This window comes from Asterias amurensis, chromosome 16, assembly GCF_032118995.1.
Source record: "Asterias amurensis chromosome 16, ASM3211899v1".
Lineage (NCBI taxonomy): Eukaryota > Metazoa > Echinodermata > Asteroidea > Forcipulatida > Asteriidae > Asterias > Asterias amurensis.
In genome coordinates, this window is record NC_092663.1 from 17,199,770 (window position 1) to 17,219,273 (window position 19,504).

The window sequence follows — 19,504 nt, forward strand, 5'->3', positions numbered from 1 at the left end:
ATGAAGGTTTGGTGTCTTTTAGTTTGATCAGGGGTTCATTGATGGAAATCTGAAAACGATGTGTTTTTCGCCGTCTTGCACAGAAGTTTCAACAACAACGAGAGGGCCTGTCAGGGACCAGATGAAGACAACCTTACCCAGCAAGGTCAAAGTAACTACAGTAAATGTTGTGACTTCACCGGTTGGCATAACCACTGAGGAAACAACAACTGTTAAAACTACATCTCCACCAAAAGCCACCACAGAAGGTAGGGGTTTAGAGACATTTATTTGAAATCTGTCAGTATTCTTGAGTTTTTTTATTTGTTGGACGAGGGACCTTTACAGACAACTGTTATTTTGAGGCTCTTTTCTTAGTTGTTCACTCTTTGTTGTTGGTGTTTTTCAGAAGTCAGTGAAACCACCTTGGTTTCTACTGTGACAAAGGTGACGACTGGACCCTCATTCACGACTGAAGAGGTGAAAACTACCACTATTACTACTCCTGCTGGAGAACGGCTGACCACCACTACATCCTTACCGCTTGTGTCAACCACGCCAGGCAAGTAGCTGTGCAATGTTTTCTAGACAGTTTGAGTCAGGGTCCTAGATTGCAAGAATGTCATTAACAATTTGGTTTCTGCTTATCTGACAGGATACTGCCTTGAGCCAATGGACGAAGAAGAAGGACTGGAAGCAAGCCGCACCGCTGACGGCAACTCCAGTTTTGATGTCTTGACTGGTTTGTGGACTGTAGCAACACCTGTTACGGACAATAGAAAGACGACACCAAAACTTCTTTCTGAATATACCAGACCATCAGTCGTCAAGGGAATCAGATTGAAATATGTGACAGACATCATCGAAGGCTTGCCGAAAGAACCTCTTGAAGTCAGTTTTATCCTGTCCTCAAGGGGTCCAGGAGATGAAAAGTTCACTGAAGTTGCTGATCCAAAGACAAAAGAAGCAGTAAGCCTTGTTGAAATATTTTCAAATCAGTAATACACCATGCTTTATTTTGTTTTTTAGTTGAATTTTGTTTTTGTTTTTGATTGACTAAAAGACAATATTTCTTGCCCTCCCAAGGTTAAGAATGTTACACTTCAGTTGAATGTTCCAGTGATGTTCCTGCTCCCTGAAACTGCTCCTTTACAAGATGTGACAAGCATTCGTGTTGAACTAGTAGGGGTTTCCAGTACCAATAAAACAACATTAGATGTGGACATTCTTGGCTGTTCAAAGGGTAAGAATTTTGACTTGGTGTTTTTTTTTTAAAGGAATGAAGGTTTGGTGTCTTTTAGTTTGATCAGGGGTTCATTGATGGAAATCTGAAAACGATGTGTTTTTCGCCGTCTTGCACAGAAGTTTCAACAACAACGAGAGGGCCTGTCAGGGACCAGATGAAGACAACCTTACCCAGCAAGGTCAAAGTAACTACAGTAAATGTTGTGACTTCACCGGTTGGCATAACCACTGAGGAAACAACAACTGTTAAAACTACATCTCCACCAAAAGCCACCACAGAAGGTAGGGGTTTAATGACATTTATTTGAAATCTGTCAGTATTCTTGAGTTTTTTTATTCGTTGGACGAGGGACCTTTACAGACGACTGTTATTTTGAGGCTCTTTTCTTAGTTGTTCACTCTTTGTTGTTGGTGTTTTTCAGAAGTCAGTGAAACCACCTTGGTTTCTACTGTGACAAAGGTGACGACTGGACCCTCATTCACGACTGAAGAGGTGAAAACTACCACTATTACTACTCCTGCTGGAGAACGGCTGACCACCACTACATCCTTACCGCTTGTGTCAACCACGCCAGGCAAGTAGCTGTGCAATGTTTTCTAGACAGTTTGAGTCAGGGTCCTAGATTGCATGAATGTGGTTGACAATTTGATTTCTGCTTATCTGACAGGATACTGCCTTGAGCCAATGGACGAAGAAGAAGGACTGGAAGCAAGCCGCACCGCTGACGGCAACTCCAGTTTTGATGTCTTGACTGGTTTGTGGACTGTAGCAATACCTGTTACGGACAATAGAAAGACGACACCAAAACTTCTTTCTGAATATACCAGACCGTCAGTCGTCAAGGGAATCAGATTGAAATATGTGACAGACATCGTCGAAGGCTTGCCAAAGGAACCTCTTGAAGTCAGTTTTATCCTGTCCTCAAGGGGTCCAGGAGATGAAAAGTTCACTGAAGTTGCTGATCCAAAGACAAAAGAAGCAGTAAGCCTTGTTGAAATATTTTCAAATCAGTAATACACCATGCTTTATTTTGTTTTTTAGTTGAATTTTGTTTTTGTTTTTGATTGACTAAAAGACAATATTTCTTGCCCTCCCAAGGTTAAGAATGTTACACTTCAGTTGGATGTTCCAGTGATGTTCCTGCTCCCTGAAACTGCTCCTTTACAAGATGTGACAAGCATTCGTGTTGAACTAGTAGGGGTTTCCAGTACCAATAAAACAACATTAGATGTGGACATTCTTGGCTGTTCAAAGGGTAAGAATTTTGACTTGGTGTTTTTTTTTAAAGGAATGAAGGTTTGGTGTCTTTTATTTTGATCGGGGGTTCATTGATGGAAATCTGAAAACGATGTGTTTTTCGCCGTCTTGCACAGAAGTTTCAACAACAACGAGAGGGCCTGTCAGGGACCAGATGAAGACAACCTTACCCAGCAAGGTCAAAGTAACTACAGTAAATGTTGTGACTTCACCGGTTGGCATAACCACTGAGGAAACAACAACTGTTAAAACTACATCTCCACCAAAAGCCACCACAGAAGGTAGGGGTTTAATGACATTTATTTGAAATCTGTCATTATTCTTGAGTTTTTTTATTCGTTGGACGAGGGACCTTTACAGACGACTGTTATTTTGAGGCTCTTTTCTTAGTTGTTCACTCTTTGTTGTTGGTGTTTTTCAGAAGTCAGTGAAACCACCTTGGTTTCTACTGTGACAAAGGTGACGACTGGACCCTCATTCACGACTGAAGAGGTGAAAACTACCACTATTACTACTCCTGCTGGAGAACGGCTGACCACCACTACATCCTTACCGCTTGTGTCAACCACGCCAGGCAAGTAGCTGTGCAATGTTTTCTAGACAGTTTGAGTCAGGGTCCTAGATTGCATGAATGTGGTTGACAATTTGATTTCTGCTTATCTGACAGGATACTGCCTTGAGCCAATGGACGAAGAAGAAGGACTGGAAGCAAGCCGCACCGCTGACGGCAACTCCAGTTTTGATGTCTTGACTGGTTTGTGGACTGTAGCAATACCTGTTACGGACAATAGAAAGACGACACCAAAACTTCTTTCTGAATATACCAGACCGTCAGTCGTCAAGGGAATCAGATTGAAATATGTGACAGACATCGTCGAAGGCTTGCCAAAGGAACCTCTTGAAGTCAGTTTTATCCTGTCCTCAAGGGGTCCAGGAGATGAAAAGTTCACTGAAGTTGCTGATCCAAAGACAAAAGAAGCAGTAAGCCTTGTTGAAATATTTTCAAATCAGTAATACACCATGCTTTATTTTGTTTTTTAGTTGAATTTTGTTTTTGTTTTTGATTGACTAAAAGACAATATTTCTTGCCCTCCCAAGGTTAAGAATGTTACACTTCAGTTGGATGTTCCAGTGATGTTCCTGCTCCCTGAAACTGCTCCTTTACAAGATGTGACAAGCATTCGTGTTGAACTAGTAGGGGTTTCCAGTACCAATAAAACAACATTAGATGTGGACATTCTTGGCTGTTCAAAGGGTAAGAATTTTGACTTGGTGTTTTTTTTTTAAAGGAATGAAGGTTTGGTGTCTTTTAGTTTGATCACGGGTTCATTGATGGAAATCTGAAAACGATGTGTTTTTCGCCGTCTTGCACAGAAGTTTCAACAACAACGAGAGGGCCTGTCAGGGACCAGATGAAGACAACCTTACCCAGCAAGGTCAAAGTAACTACAGTAAATGTTGTGACTTCACCGGTTGGCATAACCACTGAGGAAACAACAACTGTTAAAACTACATCTCCACCAAAAGCCACCACAGAAGGTAGGGGTTTAATGACATTTATTTGAAATCTGTCAGTATTCTTGAGTTTTTTTATTCGTTGGACGAGGGACCTTTACAGACGACTGTTATTTTGAGGCTCTTTTCTTAGTTGTTCACTCTTTGTTGTTGGTGTTTTTCAGAAGTCAGTGAAACCACCTTGGTTTCTACTGTGACAAAGGTGACGACTGGACCCTCATTCACGACTGAAGAGGTGAAAACTACCACTATTACTACTCCTGCTGGAGAACGGCTGACCACCACTACATCCTTACCGCTTGTGTCAACCACGCCAGGCAAGTAGCTGTGCAATGTTTTCTAGACAGTTTGAGTCAGGGTCCTAGATTGCATGAATGTGGTTGACAATTTGATTTCTGCTTATCTGACAGGATACTGCCTTGAGCCAATGGACGAAGAAGAAGGACTGGAAGCAAGCCGCACCGCTGACGGCAACTCCAGTTTTGATGTCTTGACTGGTTTGTGGACTGTAGCAATACCTGTTACGGACAATAGAAAGACGACACCAAAACTTCTTTCTGAATATACCAGACCGTCAGTCGTCAAGGGAATCAGATTGAAATATGTGACAGACATCGTCGAAGGCTTGCCAAAGGAACCTCTTGAAGTCAGTTTTATCCTGTCCTCAAGGGGTCCAGGAGATGAAAAGTTCACTGAAGTTGCTGATCCAAAGACAAAAGAAGCAGTAAGCCTTGTTGAAATATTTTCAAATCAGTAATACACCATGCTTTATTTTGTTTTTTAGTTGAATTTTGTTTTTGTTTTTGATTGACTAAAAGACAATATTTCTTGCCCTCCCAAGGTTAAGAATGTTACACTTCAGTTGGATGTTCCAGTGATGTTCCTGCTCCCTGAAACTGCTCCTTTACAAGATGTGACAAGCATTCGTGTTGAACTAGTAGGGGTTTCCAGTACCAATAAAACAACATTAGATGTGGACATTCTTGGCTGTTCAAAGGGTAAGAATTTTGACTTGGTGTTTTTTTTTTAAAGGAATGAAGGTTTGGTGTCTTTTAGTTTGATTGGGGGTTCATTGATGGAAATCTGAAAACGATGTGTTTTTCGCCGTCTTGCACAGAAGTTTCAACAACAACGAGAGGGCCTGTCAGGGACCAGATGAAGACAACCTTACCCAGCAAGGTCAAAGTAACTACAGTAAATGTTGTGACTTCACCGGTTGGCATAACCACTGAGGAAACAACAACTGTTAAAACTACATCTCCACCAAAAGCCACCACAGAAGGTAGGGGTTTAATGACATTTATTTGAAATCTGTCAGTATTCTTGAGTTTTTTTATTCGTTGGACGAGGGACCTTTACAGACGACTGTTATTTTGAGGCTCTTTTCTTAGTTGTTCACTCTTTGTTGTTGGTGTTTTTCAGAAGTCAGTGAAACCACCTTGGTTTCTACTGTGACAAAGGTGACGACTGGACCCTCATTCACGACTGAAGAGGTGAAAACTACCACTATTACTACTCCTGCTGGAGAACGGCTGACCACCACTACATCCTTACCGCTTGTGTCAACCACGCCAGGCAAGTAGCTGTGCAATGTTTTCTAGACAGTTTGAGTCAGGGTCCTAGATTGCATGAATGTGGTTAACAATTTGGTTTCTGATTATCTGACAGGATACTGCCTTGAGCCAATGGACGAAGAAGAAGGACTAGCAGCAAGCCGCACCGCTGACGGCAACTCCAGTTTTGATGTCTTGACTGGTTTGTGGACTGTAGCAACACCTGTTACGGACAATAGAAAGACGACACCAAAACTTCTTTCTGAATATACCAGACCGTCAGTCGTCAAGGGAATCAGATTGAAATATGTGACAGACATCGTCGAAGGCTTGCCAAAGGAACCTCTTGAAGTCAGTTTTATCCTGTCCTCAAGGGGTCCAGGAGATGAAACGTTCACTGAAGTTGCTGATCCAAAGACAAAAGAAGCAGTAAGCCTTGTTGAAATATTTTCAAATCAGTAATACACCATGCTTTATTTTGTTTTGTAGTTGAATTTTGTTTTTTTTTTGATTGACTAAAAGACAATATTTCTTGCCCTCCCAAGGTTAAGAATGTTACACTTCAGTTGGATGTTCCAGTGATGTTCCTGCTCCCTGAAACTGCTCCTTTACAAGATGTGACAAGCATTCGTGTTGAACTAGTAGGGGTTTCCAGTACCAATAAAACAACATTAGATGTGGACATTCTTGGCTGTTCAAAGGGTAAGAATCATTTATGTCCATACTCTTCGTGTTCCCTGTTTGTGATTCAAAATACAGCTTACTCTAGTCTTTCTTGTCAAGAGTTTGTATGTTTTATCAAAAGAAGAGATGTTTTTTAAGACAATGTTTGCCTGTTTGTGTATTTCCAGAAGTCTCCACAACCAAAGAGCAGGCAAAGACAACCATTCCAAACACTGTTAAAGTAACAACTATAAATATTGTAACTTCACCACAAGGGATAACTACTGAGGAGACAACAACCACAAGAACAACATCACCTCCCAAAATCACCACCGCAGGTGAGCCCTCAATCTTACTATTTTGTAAAATATTTCTTCGCACAAATATATGTTGATTTGGCAGTGTGAAATCGCTTTCCGGGATTTCTTTTTTGGACAAATGCTATGAATATTTGTTTTTGTTGTTGTAATTTTAGGATATTGTTTGGAGATGTTGGATGTAAAGAGTGGACTGGAAAAGGTGAGGAGTGTCCAAACATCCTCAGGTGGAGAGCAAGTGAACGTTGATTCTAACACTCCTTGGACTGTCCCAGCTGTGAACATCAAAACAAAAGACAGACCAAGTTTATTAGTGACTTTCAATCAACCATCTCGTTTACGTGGTGTTAGGATTGAGAGAATCCAACCAAGAATGGATGCTGGTCAAGTTGGAACTGAAGGATCTGAGTCTACAGCAGTAGACATTGGTTTCATCTTGTTAACTAAGACAGATAGAGAAAGTGACTTTAGGCCTGTTTTGAATGATTTGGGATTTGTAAAGGTGAGAATAATACTCAAGTTAAAATAGTATTTGGTTTATGCTCATTTATATCTATATACGACTTACTTAATAGTGATTTAATTTCACTAGCAGTGCTAAGTATGGTTTTTATGCTTGGTTTCAGGAATTCATTTCACCTTTGGGAAGCTTGAAACCAATTGTAATTGTGTTTGCAGAAGACGCTCTTCAGTTTGTCAGAGAAATTCGTCTAGAAATTGTGAAGCTTTCCTCGCCAAGAAATGTTAGTTTAAGAGTGGATTTCCTCGGATGTGCAGAAGGTAACTTTGAAACGATAAGATTTTATACTGATTAACTTGCGTGATCGTTTCATCTGGAGAACAAACGGCTGCATTTCGTTTGGTATTTCCAAAGACATTTAACCACAAAATGTTAAACCCTCTTTTTTTCCAGAACTTGAAGAAACAACCATGGTGTCTACTGTTACAAAAACCACAACTGGACCCTCCCTCACAACAGAAGAAAAGAAAATAAGCACCGTTACGACTCCTGCCAGAGAGCAGCTAACTACTACATCTTTGCCAATTGTGTCTACCACTCCAGGCAAGTAACTTTGCAGTCTACTTGAGTCTTAATCAGGGTCCTCATTTTCCTCGTGTCCTGAGACATTTTTTATATATAAACAAATTTATGAGGTTTTTCTTGAAAGAGAATGGGAAAGAGATGCCCAAAAGTTCAATATATCCAGTTAACCGTTGCTAGTTTTGTACTCTTCATGTTTCCTGTTTGTGCTTCAAAATACAGCTCACTCTACTCTTTCTTGTCAAGAGTTTGTGTGTTTTATCCAAAGAAGAAAATGTTTTAGGACAATGTTTGCCTGTTTGTGTATTTCCAGAAGTCTCCACAACAAAAGAGCAGGCAAAGACAACCATTCCAACCACTGTTAAAGTAACAACTGTAAATATTGTAACTTCACCACAAGGGATAACTACTGAGGAGACAACAACCACAAGAACAACATCACCTCCCAAAGTCACCACAGCAGGTGAGCCCATGATTCTCAAGCTTACTATTTTATACAATATTTTTTCGCACAAATCTCTGTTGATTTGGCAGTGTGAAATCGCTTTCCAGGTTGTTCTTTAACAGATGCTATGAATATTTGTTTTTGTTGTTGTGATTTTAGGATATTGTTTGGAGATGTTGGATGTAAAGGGTGGACTGGAAAAGGGGAGGAGTGTCCAAACATCCTCAGGTGGAGAGCAAGTGAACGTTGATTCTAACACTCCTTGGACTGTCCCAGCTGTGAACATTGCAACAAAAGACAGACCAAGTTTAGTAGTGACTTTCAATCAACCATCTCGTTTACGTGGTGTTAGGATTGAGAGAATCCAACCAAGAATGGATGCTGGTCAAGTTGGAACTGAAGGATCTGAGTCTACAGCAGTGGACATTGGTTTCATCTTGTTTACTAAGACAGATAGAGAAAGTGACTTTAGGCCTGTGTTGAATGATTTGGGATTTGTTAAGGTGAGAATAATACTCAAGTTAAAATAGTATTTGGTTTATGCTCATTTATATCTGTATACGACTTACTTATTAGTGATTTAATTTCACTAGCAGTGCTAAGTGTGGTTTTTTTCGCTTGGTTTCAGGAATTCGTTTCACCTTTGGGAAGCTCGAAACCAATTGTAATTGTGTTTGCAGAAGACGCTCTTCAATTTGTCAGAGAAATTCGTCTAGAAATTGTGAAGCTTTCCTCGCCAAGAAATGTTAGTTTAAGAGTGGATTTCCTCGGATGTGCAGAAGGTAACTTTGAAACGATAAGATTTTATACTGATTAACTTGCATGATCGTTTCATGTGGAGAACAAACGGCTGCATTTCGTTTGGTATTTCCAAAGACATTTAACCACAAAATGTTAAACCTTCTTTTTTTCCAGAATTTGAAGGAACCACCATGGTGTCCACTGTTACAAAAACCACAACTGGACCCTCCATCACAACAGAAGAAAAGAAAATAAGCACCGTTACAACTCTTGCCAGAGAGCAGCTAACTACTACAACATCTTTGCCAATTGTGTCTACCACTCCAGGCAAGTAACTTTGCAGTCTACTTGAGTCTTAATCAGGGTCCTCATTTTCCTCGTGTCCTGAGATACGTTTATATATTTACAAATTTGTGAGGTTCTTCTAGAAAGAGAATGGGAAAGAGATGCCAAAAAGTTCAATATATCCAGTTAACCATTGCTAGTTTTGTACTCTTCATGTTCCCTGTTTGTGCTTCAAAATACAGCTCACTCTACTCTTTCTTGTCAAGGGTTTGTGTGTTTTATCCAAAGAAGAAAATGTTTTAGGACAATGTTTGCCTGTTTGTGTATTTCCAGAAGTCTCCACAACAAAAGAGCAGGCAAAGACAACCATTCCAACCACTGTTAAAGTAACAACTGTAAATATTGTAACTTCACCACAAGGGATAGCCACTGAGGAGACAACAACTACAAGAACAACATCACCTCCCAAAGTCACCACAGCAGGTGAGCCCATGATTCTCAATCTTACTATTTTGTACAACATATCTTTGCACAAATCTCTGTTGATTTGGCAGTGTGAAATCGCTTTCCAGGTTGTTCTTTAGCAGATTCTATGAAATTGGTTTTTGTTGTTGTGATTTTAGGATATTGCTTGGAGCTGTTGGATGTCAAGAGTGGACTGGAAAAGGGGAGGAGTGTCCAAACATCCTCAGGTGGAGAGCAAGTGAACGTTGATTCTAACACTCCTTGGACTGTCCCAGCTGTGAACATCGCAACAACAGACAGACCAAGTTTAGTAGTGACTTTCAATCAACCATCTCGTTTACGTGGTGTTAGGATTGAGAGAATCCAACCAAGAATGGATGCTGGTCAAGTTGGAACTGAAGGATCTGAGTCTACAGCAGTAGACATTGGTTTCATCTTGTTAACTAAGACAGATAGAGAAAGTGACTTCAAGCCTGTGTTGAATGATTTGGGATTTGTAAAGGTGAGAATAATACTCAAGTTAAAATAGTATTTGGTTTATGCTCATTTATATCTATATACGACTTACTTAATAGTGATTTAATTTCACTAGCAGTGCTAAGTGTGGTTTTTATGCTTGGTTTCAGGAATTCGTTTCACCTTTGGGAAGCGCGAAACCAATTGTAATTGTGTTTGCAGAAGACGCTCTTCAATTTGTCAGAGAAATTCGTCTAGAAATTGTGAAGCTTTCCTCGCCAAGAAATGTTAGTTTAAGAGTGGATTTCCTCGGATGTGCAGAAGGTAACTTTGAAACGATAAGATTTTATACTGATTAACTTGCATGATCGTTTCATCTGGAGAACAAACGGCTGCATTTCGTTTGGTATTTCCAAAGACATTTAACCACAAAATGTTGAACTTTGTTTTTTTCCAGAATTTGAAGGAACAACCATGGTGTCCACTGTTACAAAAACCACAACTGGATCCTCCACCACGACAGAAAAAAAGAAAATAAGCACTGTTACGACTCCTTCGAGGAAGCAGCTAACTACTACAACATCTTTGCCAATTGTGTCTACCACTCCAGGCAAGTAACTTTGCAGTCTACTTGAGTCTTAATCAGGGTCCTCATTTGCCTCGTGTCCTGAGATATTTGTTATATATGAACAAACTTGTGAGGTTCTTCTTGAAGGAGGATGGGAAAGAGAAGGCCCAAAAAGTTTCAATATATCCAGTTAACCTTTGCTGTTTTTGTACTTTTCATGTTTCCTGTTTGTGCTTCAAAATACAGCCTTTTCTACTTTTTCTTGTCAAGAGTTTGTGTGTTTTATCCAAAGAAGAGATGTTTTTTAAGTCAATGTTTGCCTGCTTGTGTATTTCCAGAAGTCTCCACAACAAAAGAGCAGGCAAAGACAACCATACCAACCACTGTTAAAGTAACAACTGTAAACATTGTAACTTCACCACAAGGGATAACCACTGAGGAGACAACAACCACAAGAACAACATCACCTCCCAAAGTCACCACAGCAGGTGAGCCCATGATTCTCAATCTTACTATTTTGTACAATGTTTCTTCGCACAAATCTCTGTTGATTTGGCAGTTTGAAATCGCTTTCCAGGTTTGTTTTTTAACTGATGCTATGAATATTGGTTTTTGTTGTGATTTTAGGATACTGTTTGGAGATGTTGGATGTAAAGAGCGGACTGGAAAAGGGGAGGAGTGTCCAAACATCCTCAGGTGGAGAGCAAGTAAACGTTGATTCTAACACTCCTTGGACTGTCCCAGCTGTAAACATCGCAACAAAGGACAGACGAAGTTTAATAGTGACTTTCAATCAACCAGCTCGTTTACGTGGTGTTAGGATTGAGAGAATCCAACCAAGAATGGATGCTGGTCAATTTGGAACTGAAGGATCTGAGTCTAGAGCAGTGGACATTGGTTTCATCTTGTTTACTAAGACAGATAGAGAAAGTGACTTCCAGCCTGTGTTGAATGATTTGGGATTTGTAGAGGTGAGAATTATACACGAGTTGAAATAGAATTTGATTGTAGCTCATTTATATCATTTATATCTGTATGCGACTTACTTAAACTTGATTTCATTTCACTAGCAGTGCTAAGTGTGGTTTTTATGCTTGGTTTCAGGAATTCGTTTCACCTTTGGGAAGCTCAAAACCAATTGTAATTGTGTTTGCGGAAGATGCTCTTCGATTTGTGAGAGAAATTCGTCTAGAAATTGTGAAGCTTTCCTCGCCAAGAAATGTTAGTTTAAGAGTGGATTTCCTCGGATGTGTTGAAGGTAACTTTGAAGGTATAAGATTTAATACTGATTAATTTGCATGATCGTTTCATCGGGAGAACAAATGGCTGCATTTCGTTTGGTATTTCCTAAGACATATAACCACAAAATGTTGAACTTTGTTTTTGTTCAGAACTTGAAGAAACCACCATGGTGTCCACTGTTACAAAAACCACAACTGGACCCTCCATCACAACAGAAGAAAAGAAAATAAGCACTGTTACGACTCCTTCGAGGAAGCAGCTAACTACTACAACAACTTTGCCAATTGTGTCTACCACTCCAGGCAAGTAACTTTGCAGTCTACTTGAGTCTTAATAATGGTCCTCCTTTGAGGTTCTTCTTGAAAGACAATGGGAAAGAGATGCCCCAAACAGTTTCAATATATCTAATTAATAATTGCTGTTTTTGTACCTCTCAGGATACTGTCTAGTGTCAATGGATGAAGAAGGACTGGAAGCAAGCCGCACCACTGAAGGCAACTCAAGCTTAGATGGCATTACTGGTTTGTGGATTGTATCAACACCAGTGACAGGCAACAGAGAAAATATACCAAAACTTCTCTCTGATTACACAAAACCATCAGTGGTCAAGGGAATCAGATTGAAATATGTAACAGACATTGTTAAAGGTTTAGCAACGGAACCTGTAGAAGCCAGTTTGATCGTGTCTTCAAAGGGACCAGGCAATAAAGAGTTCACTGAAGTTGCTGATCCAAAGACAAAACAACCGGTAGGCATCCTGATCAAACAGTTTTTTATTCAAAATGAGATATTAGGCTTAGAAGTTTTGCATAGGATCACTGTTGTTGTTGACTGAAAATACTAAAAAGCTTAAACTTATGTGCTCTCCAGATTTTGAGGGTGTCACTTGAGCCAGATGTACAATTGACAATTTTGCTAGCAGAGGTTGCTGAATTGCAAGATGTGACAAGCATTCAAGTTGAACTAGTTGCTGTTTCCGGTTCAAATGCAACTGCTTTGGATGTGGACATTCTTGGCTGTTCAAAGGGTAAGAATCATTTATGTCATTACTCTTCATGTTTCCTGTTTGTGCTTCAAAATACTGCTTACTCTACTCTTTTTTGTTAAGAGCTTGTATGTTTTATAATATAATAATAATAATTGAAGTCTTGTATAGCGCCGATATCCACCAATGCAGGCACTCATGGCGCTTGCTCAAAAAATCTGCACCCTGTAGTCAGCTTAGCTCCAGGTGCACTGCTCGTGATATCTTATAAAAAGGTATAGTCATTATCATTATGCTTGTCAAAGGCAATGATTATTTGTGGATGTTGAACAGATGTGTTTTGAGTGCTGATTTGAATGTATAAGTTGTGACAGGTGCCCGGACGTAATGTGGAAGACCATTCCATATCTTTGCTGCTGCGACTTGAAATGAACGCTCTCCCCAAGAGTTGCGTGCCCTGTGTTCTTCAAGGAGAAATTTGTCTACAGAGCCTGGATTTTCTCGTGTTGGAACATATGCCTGCACAAGATCACATATATAAGACGGGGATTGTCCATTCATCGCCTTAAACACCAGCAAGCCGATTTTGTATTATCTCAAGAAGAGATGTTTTTTAAGACGATGTTTGCCTGTTTTTGTATTATTAGAAGTCTCCACAACAAAAGAGCAGGCAAAGACAACCATTCCAACCACTGTTAAAGTAACAACTGTAAATATTGTAACTTCACCACAAGGGATAACCACTGAGGAGACAACAACCACAAGAACAACATCACCTTCCAAAGTCACCACAGCAGGTGAGCCCATGATTCTCAATCTTACTATTTTGTACAATATTTCTTCGCACAAATATATGTTGATTTGGCAGTGTGAAATCGCTTTCCAGGTTTTTTTGTTGGACAAATGCTATGAATGTTTGTTTTTGTTGTTGTAATTTTAGGATATTGTTTGGAGATGTTGGATGTAAAGAGCGGACTGGAAAAGGGGAGGAGTGTCCAAACATCCTCAGGTGGAGAGCAAGTGAACGTTGATTCTAACACTCCTTGGACTGTCCCAGCTGTGAACATCGCAACAAAAGACAGACCAAGTTTAGTAGTGACTTTCAATCAACCATCTCGTTTACGTGGTGTTAGGATTGAGAGAATCCAACCAAGAATGGATGCTGGTCAAGTTGGAACTGAAGGATCTGAGTCTACAGCAGTGGACATTGGTTTCATCTTGTTAACTAAGACAGATAGAGAAAGTGACTTTCAGCCTGTGTTGAATGATTTGGGATTTGTAGAGGTGAGAATTATACACGAGTTGAAATAGTATTTGATTGTAGCTCATTTATATCTGTATGCGACTAACTTAATCGTGATTTCATTTCACTAGCAGTGCTAAATGTGTTTTTTATGCTTGGTTTCAGGAATTCGTTTCACCTTTGGGAAGCTCGAAACCAATTGTAATTATGTTTGCAGAAGACGCTCTTCGATTTGTCAGAGAAATTCGTCTAGAAATTGTGAAGCTTTCCTCGCCAAGAAATGTTAGTTTAAGAGTGGATTTCCTCGGATGTGCAGAAGGTAACTTTGAAACGATAAGATTTAGTACTGATTAACTTGCATGATCGTTTCATCGGGAGAACAAATGGCTGCATTTCGTTTGGTATTTCCTAAGACATATAACCACAAAATGTTGAGTTTTGTTTTTGTCCAGAACTTGAAGAAACCACCATGGTGTCCACTGTTACAAAAACCACAACTGGACCCTCCATCACAACAGAAGAAAAGAAAATAAGCACTGTTACGACTCCTTCGAGGAAGCAGCTAACTACTACAACATCTTTGCCAACTATGTCTACCACTCCAGGCAAGTAACTTTGCAGTCTACTTGAGTCTTAATTAGGGTTCTCATTTGCCTCGTGTCCTGAGAAATTTTTATATTATAACAATTTGTGAGGTTCTTCTTGAAATAACAGATGCCCAAAAGTTTCAATATATCCAGTTAACCTTTGCTGTTTTTGTACTCGTCATGTTTCCTGTTTGTGCTTCAAATTGCAGCTTACTCTACTTTTTGTTGTCAAGAGTTTGTGTGTTTTATCCAAAGAAGAGATTTTTTTAAGACAATGTTTGCCTGTTTGTGTATTTCCAGAAGTCTCCACAACCAAAGAGCAGGCAAAGACAACCGTTCCAACCACTGTTAAAGTAACAACTGTAAATATTGTAACTTCACCACAAGGGATAACCACTGAGGAGACAACAACTACAAGAACAACATCACCTCCCAAAGTCACCACAGCAGGTGAGCCCATGATTCTCACTATTTTGAATCTTTCAGCGCACGAACCTTTGTCGATTTGGCCGTGTGAAATCGCTTGCCATTTTTTAGCCTCAAGAACAACATCACCTCCCAAAGTCAATTTGGAGGTTCATTAAAGGAAATCTGAGGACGAGTCTTTTCCCCCTCTTTTACAGAAGTTTCAACAACAACGAGAGGGCCTGTCAGGGACCAGATGAAGACAACCTTACCCAGCAAGGTCAAAGTAACTACAGTAAATGTTGTGACTTCACCGGTTGGCATAACCACTGAGGAAACAACAACTGTTAAAACTACATCTCCACCAAAAGCCACCACAGAAGGTAGGGGTTTAATGACATTTATTTGAAATCTGTCAGTACTCTTGAGTTGTTTTATTCGTTGGACGAGGGACCTGTAAAGACGACTGTTATTGTAAGGTTCTTTTCTTCATTATTCACTCTCTGTTGTTGGTGTTTTTCAGAAGTCAGTGAAACCACATTGGTTTCTATACTGTGAAAGGTGACAACTGGACCCGCATTCGGGAGAAGTGAAGAAGTGAAAAACAATCTGCCTGTCTTTCTCGTCTTTTCTTTTCCATCACTTTGCTTCTTCTTGTGAGAGGTGCTTTATAAATGTCTTGTTTATTATATTACAGAACTGCCTCGTCTTGGTTGGGCTCTTTGGTCAGAGTGGTCTTCTTGTACCTTTACTTGTGGAAACGGACAGATGCTAAGATCTCGTTTATGCCAGAATCAATTAAATCAAGAGGAATGTGAAGGAGTGGAGAAAGGGACTGAGATTAAACCATGTAATACTGACCCTTGTCCTGGTGAGTTTATTTGTTATATTGGTGAAGCTAAGCTTTTACTGGCTGCCATGTTTGAGGAAGAAGTTTCTTTGCTTCGAAAGTGGACCCGTCTGCAGTGTCACATTTATTTCTTCATCTAGTTCCCTAAACCAACACTTGGATTTTGTAATGACTTCTTTTTATTGATACAATATACTATGGAAGCGCAGTCCGCATTATGGAGCTATTTTTGTTGAGCTCAAAGCCCGCTGTCAGGTATATGAGGTAGAAGTTTCTTTGTTTCTGAAATGGATCCCTCTGCAGTGTCACTTCTGTTTTGCTATTAGTTCCTCAAACTAAAATTTTTGAAACTTGCTGTATTGACAAAATAAACTATTTTTTATTGACAAAAGATATCGCTTATTTTGCAGCTTCCACTTAGACTGAGTTATTTTAGCAAGTTAATAACAAGAAGAAATTATTAATCAAGGTTTATGTGAATAATAAGAAATAACTATAAATAAATAGTAAATTGCAGGTACAGTCATGTACTAAATCTCTGTTGTTGTAGTGTTGGCTCTGACAACCCACCTCTTTATCATGTGTATACAGCATTAATAACCTTGCTTGTGTGTTATTCTTAGAATAAGATCATTCAGTCAATTGTAAATCATTTAACATGTTATTTATTTGAGTTATTTGTAAAGCGATAGAGATAACCTTATATTACCCGCTGTATAAATCAAATATATTATTATTATTTTCTTTTTTTTCTTTTAGTGAATGGGAATTGGACTAGCTGGACCTTATGGTCAGAGTGTGATAGATCATGCGGTGGAGGAACTCAGTATAGATCAAGACGTTGTTCTAATCCATTACCTAAGAATGGTGGATTACCCTGTGGAGATACTAAGGAACAACTTGAGACGTTGATGTGTAACACACAACCTTGTAACGGTATGATCTTATTTATTTCCTATATTGATCCAGGGAGAGCCAAATAAGTTTTTTAAAAAAATGGTTTCCATTTGGACCCTGCATAGTTACATTGTTAAGAACAAACAAATTAACAAATGTTAAAAAGTAAACTTACATAACAATCACATTATAAAACTAACGATATAAAAGTTTAAAACTAGGCCAATCTTAAGACAATCTACAAACTTCATCAAATTGCCAGCAAAAGTAAAATCATCTGTTTTTTAAACCAACTTTTAAACCCCCCAAAACTTAAGGACTCATCTTTTCAAAGTTTTCATTTGGATATTTCTTTGAGAACAAGATGCTTATATGGATAATAAGTCAGTATGTTGCTGTGGTGTCCTGGCAACATTTTAAAACATGTTTCCCTGTACATGTACTACTAAAAAAAATTATTTTAACAAAACCAAAAGTTTATTTAAAAATGTATGTTCTTTTCAGAACCATGTGGAAGGGGTAGCATCTTTGATGACTGCAATCTTTTTAAGAAACCACAGTCCATGCCAATAAGCTGCCTGGAGCTAAGTAGTCAAATGTCGAATATGAATTCAACTGAGTAAGTCGTAATATCATTTTTCAAGTTTATTTCACAACTTCATTTAACAACTTGATTTAAAGGCAGGATACACCTGTGATAAATGTCAAGGACCAGTCTCCTCACTTGGTATGCCCCAAAATAAACTAACATACCTGTATAAAGTTTGGTTCAATTGGTCATTGGCGACTCTCACATTCACATTCACATTTTGGGGTGAAAAGGTATCTCTTTCTCTTTAATTGCATTACTACAAGGGGTGTCGTTTATAACAATGTTTTTTAATATCAACAGCTCTCCAGTGGTCTTTACCAAGTCTTTAGCCTTTAATTGTTGGAGTAATTACCAAAGTTGTGACCCTCCTTTAAAACATAAATTTGTTTTTTTGCTTTATTTTCTATAATAAGGTGTACTCCAAGTTGTCGTTGTGAAGAAGGCAGAGTGTTCAATAATGACTTGGAATGTGTCTTGCCAAGTGAGTGTTCCTGTTTTATGGACAGTCAGCTTTACCTACCTGGAGAGACTGTCATCAAGAAGAAGGAATGTCAAATCTGGTAAGTTGTATGATAGTTGGTCAAAAAGGCTCGCCCTTTACTATACCAAACTTTTGTTTACCACATGCAACTGCTTTTAATATTATATTCTCAAGTTTGCATCCCTCCACAAGTTGAAAGGTACTCAATTTTTTAAATCAAAGGACTTCATTTTCTAAAAATAAAAACTTTAAGCCTTCAAGAAAGACTTTGCTAGGGTCGAAACATCAAGCTGTTAACCTTTTTTTAGCGTTTATATATCCTTTTGGTTGGTAAGCAGTTTTGCAACAGCTATGGCCTATAGTATTTTCTAAAAAACAACTTGTAGAATAAATAGTGGGAATCGTGTTATGAAATTCTTCTGTATCTAGCGAGTGTAAATATGGACGAATGGAATGCAAAGACACACCCTGTGATGGCGACTGGAGTGGATGGACTGTATGGAGTCAGTGTGACAAGACCTGTGGCTGGGGTACCAGACTAAGGTTTAGATCCTGTACTAACCCCGCTCCCCGTAATGGCGGGAGGGACTGCCCTGATGACGGGAAGATGGAGAGTAGAAGCTGCAGTGAGATGGCATGTAAAGGTGAGGTGTTAAAAAAGAAAAATTTAGCCGAATCATAGAATCAACTAGGTGGATTTCAATTCTTCTTGTATACGTCTATTTGTGACGCACTTGGTGTAGTTTTACCGACTTTTTTCAAATGCTGTACAAAGGAAAACAAATTTCCAACGATATGATGACCAACTGAAATTAATTTAACTGAATTGAAAACTTTAAAGCAATTTTGTCGGCTTGTTGCTCTAAGGTCATTTATAATGATCAAAAGGTCATAAAATGAAAAGTGTGTATACATTTGGGGAAAAAATTATAAATCAACAAATAAATGTTTTACCTAGAAAATGAATTTTTAATTGGTGCCTGCGCTGTAAAATGGTAAATGAAATAAAACAAAATGAATCAACTTGTATAATCATAACTTGTTTAAATAAGTATTTTTTCGCTTTTTTATGACAGTTGATGGACAACCAGGTCCCTGGGGACGTTGGAGTTCTTGTACTGCAACGTGTGGTGCAGGAACACAACACAGGAAACGGAACTGTAACAATCCCATGCCACAGAATGGTGGTGAAGATTGTGCAAGAGAACTGATGCAGGAGACAAGACCATGTGCACTGGAAAAATGTCTTGGTAAGTATCTTCAAGATGATGGAAACTTTGAGATTTAGTTGACTTCTTGAGAAAATCATCTGAAATGTGTACCTTAAATGAATGGAGAAAACATCAAAGCTTATGTTTTTCAAGTCCTAAGTTTATAATTCATCACAATCCAGATGAACTTATTTAATGTTGAAATACTGTGAATCTTAATCGGGATTGTTTATAGTGTCTGTTTAATTATTTAGAGGTTTTGATTAAGTTTGTTATTTATCAAGTAAGTTTGTTTTTTAACATGCATCAAATGAAAAATCTGTGAAAGTTTTGCTAAATTTGTAATCGAAGTTGCAAGAAAATAATGAAAGAAAAAACACCCTTGTGGCACAAATTTGTGTGCTTTCAGATGCCTTAGAAAGGCTACCTGCAGTATTTCTCAGATTCAAATATTTTAGTAAAAAATTACCTTTTCAGAA

At 38.8% G+C, this 19,504-nt stretch overlaps 1 protein-coding gene across 1 annotated transcript in view; it reads left to right on the top strand.

Annotated features, from left to right (window-relative positions):
* Window positions 1–19,504, top strand: part of LOC139948797 (SCO-spondin-like) — a 48,600-nt gene that overhangs the window by 6,901 nt on the left and 22,195 nt on the right. Inside the window, exons 11-21 of the mRNA XM_071947129.1 lie at window positions 84–248; window positions 389–541; window positions 635–948; window positions 2,324–2,480; window positions 2,599–2,763; window positions 15,692–15,865; window positions 16,604–16,780; window positions 17,246–17,360; window positions 17,747–17,893; window positions 18,244–18,458; window positions 18,891–19,064. Coding sequence (XP_071803230.1) covers window positions 84–248; window positions 389–541; window positions 635–948; window positions 2,324–2,480; window positions 2,599–2,763; window positions 15,692–15,865; window positions 16,604–16,780; window positions 17,246–17,360; window positions 17,747–17,893; window positions 18,244–18,458; window positions 18,891–19,064 — 1,956 coding nt within the window. The remainder of the gene's footprint in view (window positions 1–83; window positions 249–388; window positions 542–634; window positions 949–2,323; window positions 2,481–2,598; window positions 2,764–15,691; window positions 15,866–16,603; window positions 16,781–17,245; window positions 17,361–17,746; window positions 17,894–18,243; window positions 18,459–18,890; window positions 19,065–19,504) is intronic.